Below are 4,887 nucleotides of genomic sequence, written 5' to 3'. Positions count from 1 at the left end.
TTAAGAACTTGACCACTCATCCTATGAGGCTGACCAAAATTTCCTTCCAAGTTCTGGCCCAGAGCTGGGCCATGGACTTAGTCATAGGATACAGAACTGGAAGTGAGTGGTCTCAGAGAGCGACTCGTGATTCTTATATCTAATCATGGTGTACATGGGGAAACAGATCCAAAAAGTGAAAAGGACTCACACAAGGTCGAGTCCTTAGTAAGAAGTTGAGGTAGGATTAGAACCTGGTTCCTCTGCTTCCAAATGCAGTGCTCTTGACCTTTTGCCTCCCACTTCTCTCCCGGCAGGAGTTCTGTCCCAGGGCCAATGTTCTTTACATAGGATGTAAATGTTGGTTGAGGATTAACTGAATGTAAATAAGTAAAAGTTCATTGGTTTGTTTTGGAGTAGAGTGACTGTGTTTATTTATTTAACTGGTCTCTGGATTGATCAACAAAGGACATCACTGAGGAACTGGGCCATTCTGGTCTAGGAGAGCCCTTCTGCCCCGGAGACACTCTTGGCTTCCTTGTTTTCCTTCTGATTGTGTTCCTTCTCCAGCGGCTCACACTTATCCTGGGGGTGGGACAGGTAGAAAGCAAGGTTAGGAGCCATACCCTGGGAACTGGCAGCACAGACCAGGCCAGTGTGAAGGCACTGGGAGGTCAGGCACAAGGGAGGGCAGGGTCACTGGCTCCATTCAATTCAGGCTCCTTAGGGGGCCTCAGTCTCTTGGCCAGTACAGAAGGCCCAAGTATCATGTGTTTTTCAGCCTCCTGCATCGTGAGGGGTTTGCAGTTCAGGCCCCTGTCCTGGGTTACTCCAGGACACCTCTGCCTGACTGGTTTGCTGGCCCCTCATAGTGGACCTCTAGGACATTCGCTCTTCTTTCTGCCTCACCTCCTCCAGGCACCAAGATATGCCAATTCTACCTCAACAGCATCTCTTCTGCTTCATCCTTTCCATTTCCATTCTGTCCACCCTTGCCTAGGCCTCACTATCACAGCCTCCAATTTCTCCCCTCTCCAATCCGTCCTTCACACAGCCATCTACGTGATTCCCTAAAATTTAGGTATAACAACATCCTCCTCCCCGATTCTACAAACTCCAAGGGCCCCCTGCTACCTCTGGGATCAAATATAGACTCTTCTTTGGGGCATTTAAAGCTCTTTAAAGCTGGTTCCACCCCACTTTCCTGATCCTCTTTGATAAGATTCCCCGCTATACACTCTAGAGTCCGCTGTTCCCGCCTAGTTGCTGCTGCTTGCACGTAACATTTCATCTGCCCCTCTGAGTCTTTGTCCTGGCTATGCCCATGCCCAGAATGCTCTTCCCCTCTCGGATCTTATTCAGGACTCAGCTCATGAGTCTCCTTCTGCATGAGGCCTCTCCTGGGCCCAGAGGTGCTAGTACTCTCCTCCCTGAGGTTATCCCCATGTCTATTTTAAATGTCTTCGGCATATCGGTGCATGTAGTCTCCTGCTTTTGAATGCAAGCTTCTTGAGGGCAAGAACTATTGTAATTTTTCCTCAGTATGTAGTGAGGGCTAAATTAATGCTCTTTTGCTTACTCGTTTGATTGCCCTCCAGCCCATACCAGAATAAGTTGCCAGACCTAGGGATCCGGAGCATTGTTTTTGTCCCTGACCCTATTCAAAGCCCTTTGGAGGTTCTTTCTTGCCTCCTTGGCTCAGCCTCTATGCTGGCCTCTGAGCTTTACCTTGCTGCTGTCTGTGTATATAAGCTCCTCCTCTCGGAAGCCCAGGCACTTGGCAGTCTCCTGGAACACTTTCAGCTGCTCCTCAGACGCCTTCTGGGTTCGAACTTTGGGTGAAAGAATGAGGAGTGTCAAGAAGAAGCAAAAAGCGGTGGAGGTGACAGTGGCCAGTAACAGTACAGTACCGTATAGGGAGGGGGGAGGGTGGGTATCGTCCTCAGACTGGAGTGGACCCTGGGACTAATGACTGAAGCAATGCAGTTTGGAAAGGGAGAGCGGGGCCTGGTGCATGGGCAGAGCCAGAGTCAGGGAGGGTTAGAGTTCAGGGCTCGATGAAAGGAGATTCCACGAGGAGAGGGGATGGTAGGCTGGGTATCTGGGTAGGAAGGAGTCAGAGCCATAAGGCGCCCTTCAGATTATCAGACCTGGGTGCTTGCTATGATGGAGAAGGAAATTATGGGGCCTGAGGTCACATGTGTATTAAGTAGCAGAGCCTGGACCAGAATCTCTTCTTTCACTTGGGTTACATGGAGGAAACATACCAGAAAGAGCCATTCCTCCAAGGACTTTGTCATTTGGAAAGTAGAATAGCAGAAAAACATTTGGGTCCTGGGTCAGTGCAACGTGGCCAACGTGCTGCTGATTTGATTCTAGTGGGAGAGATGGATTGTCCCCTTGATTACCTCTAGTTCTGTCCTTCAGGCTAAGCAGAAACAGCATCTTGCTTTCCCACCATCTCTTCCCCAGCCCAAAGCCTCCTGGGATATCTCACCAATCTTAAAAAGGGTCCCTTTGGTTCTGTTGAAGAAGATCTGAGATTCCTGATACACACACTTGTCATCACTAAAAAAAAGAGATGTTCTATTTAATGTCATCCAATGAGAAGGTCTTCAGAGTCATATAATTCAAGCCCTCCAGAAAGCATGAGAGAGTCATGAGCAGAGAGACAAATAGCTAGTTAGTGAGGGAATCTCAAGCTAGATTTCCTCCCAGTTGTGAGAAATGAATAATTCTCTCTTATATTTAGTAACTAATTATTTTCTTAGGACCAAGGTTTTTCCCCTTTTCTACTCCCTCATTCAGAAACTAACCAGTGTGGGAAATCTCTCTTGAGATTTAACCCAGGTCAAGATCTAATTAGACAGTATTAGAAATTCTAAGTTTGGGCTAATGGGCATATTATTGCTCATTGTGTTTGCTCAGACAGGTCTGGCGAAGGATTGATTGTCTCTATTAAGACAGGTGATCTAGAAATTGATGTCTCTTTGACCAAGATTTGAGGCCCTGAATCACATATCCCAAGGTCTTCATTCTAATATAGCCCACACCTCCCATTGCCTTAACCAGTCCAAGTTGATTTCCATCCCTTAGGAGCACCTACTCTTCAAAGGGTATATAAATTGTGACCCCACCACTATTAGAGGTCGCTTTGTTCTAAGAGAGATAGCCAAATGATTATCCTTTTATTGATAAACTGTTGGTCTTATTAACAGAATTATTAAATTACCCAGAAAATGCATCTCTTGAACTTTTAACCATCACACAGTGTAGGATAAGGGAGATTCAAAGGGGAGAAGGACAAAAGGAAGTTGAGGAAACAAGGGGATGAAAATATTCGGAAAGAGCTCCCTAGAACTGGTATGTAGAGGAGGAGGAGTGACACCCAGTACTATGGAGTTAAGCTCTGATGTGGGCCAGCATAATTCTCCCCAACTGAGGGTCAGAGAGTTTCAGAGGCCCACTCAGTCCCACATATCTGATAAGTGGCAGAGCAAGGACTTGAGATGAGATCTTCTGATGCCGAGGCTAGTACTCCTTCTGTCATGTCACTAGAAGATCTGGAGTTGGGAACAGGGTTAGACAGGGTAAAGGAGGGGAAGCAGCATGGTTCTTCCTTGTGCCTCTTTCCAATTTCCTGGCCCAGACTGAGAACTCTTACATTGTATTGTACTCTTTTTCTTGGAATGTGTCCTCTGTCTTACTGGGGATCAGGTAGAAGAAGGATGACTGAATCGTCCGGGCCTCTTTTTGGTATGGAAGGTAGCCAAATGCTGAAGCAACATAGTACCACTTGCCGGACAACTGGAGAGACAATAGGCTTTGGTTGTTAATATAGAGTCTGGACTGGGTTGGGGTAATGTCAGAAATTATAGGAAAGTACTTCTTCCTATGTCCTACCCCATGATATCGCTTGGATACTATCCCATTGTGCATCACAAGTGTGAGCTATGATCATTGCACGTGACCCCTGGCCATCTTGCTATGGACAGCTGGTCACATCTCCCTGCCAACCAATTAGGGTGTTTAGAGGTAGAGACCAGACTATCTTCAGTGGTGAGACATGTATACTGGACTGCACCCAATTGTGTCCCAGGACAGAGCAGCATTGGGATCAGTAACTACAGAGAGACCTCTATCTCTACCCCAATCTAGACTTTGGAAAACCCATGAGAACACACAGCAACTAGCAGAGTGAAAAACTGAAGGTCCCCATGGGATTGGAGCATACAACTCTCCATATCCGTGAAATCTAGAAAGGTCATACCGCTGGCCTAAGGATTCACAGTTAGTCATTGGTTGGTTGTCCATTCTCCTCCTTCTATGGGGCTAGTGACCTTTCTGCATAGTTCAACATTAGCAGTGAAGAATAGGAGAGTACTTACCCGGTTTATGATAGCGTCATTGAGGGTTGAAATCAGATTAGCACAGTCTGGCTGCTGACACATGAGTAGAGGTACAAAGCTCAGGATGAAAAGGGCCCAGTTGAGCACCATGACTATGGGGGAGGTAGGCACCAGAGGCTGGAGCTAAGTCTCAGGGGAATGAGAAGCTGAGACAGAGTCTGACTTTATGACTAGTGGGACGGCATTGACTTCAGCCCTGTTGTGGGTACAGATGGCCTCTTTATGAAGCAATCATGTATGTGTTTGGGAAATTGCTTGCTCAAAAAATATCTTCTTTCCCCCAGACTGAGTCTTGTGCAATATTTAAAAACTCAGATTTGGCAACTACCCTAATAATGAATACCATTAATAATAAGTAATGGTGGACAGTGTGCTATGCATTGTAGAGTTTAGAAAATACCTTCATGGCACCTTACACTTGGTAAATATCTAAGAAATGTTTTTTGAATTAAGTTAATATCCATTACTTCCAATGATCTTCATTAAAAGCCTTGGAGGT

General features: G+C 46.2%; 1 protein-coding gene across 1 annotated transcript; it reads right to left on the bottom strand.

Annotated features, from left to right (window-relative positions):
* Window positions 1-394: 394 nt before the first annotated feature.
* ORM1 (orosomucoid 1) lies at window positions 395-4,601 on the bottom strand. The gene is made up of 6 exons (XM_069062666.1): window positions 4,368-4,601; window positions 3,644-3,786; window positions 2,477-2,547; window positions 2,247-2,354; window positions 1,708-1,811; window positions 395-564 (listed from the first exon to the last, which is right to left on the bottom strand). Exons 1-6 carry the CDS (start codon window positions 4,476-4,478, stop codon window positions 478-480), a joined length of 624 nt encoding a protein of 207 aa, XP_068918767.1. The 5' UTR covers window positions 4,479-4,601; the 3' UTR covers window positions 395-477.
* Between the last annotated feature and the right edge of the window lie 286 nt (window positions 4,602-4,887).

This window comes from Petaurus breviceps, unplaced genomic scaffold (assembly GCF_028583685.1).
Source record: "Petaurus breviceps papuanus isolate PSGF00001 unplaced genomic scaffold, PetGlider_PUasm1.0 90503, whole genome shotgun sequence".
Taxonomy (NCBI): Eukaryota; Metazoa; Chordata; class Mammalia; order Diprotodontia; family Petauridae; genus Petaurus; species Petaurus breviceps.
The sequence above is the reverse complement of the archived record's forward strand: the minus strand, read 5'-3'. Positions and strand labels throughout refer to the sequence as shown.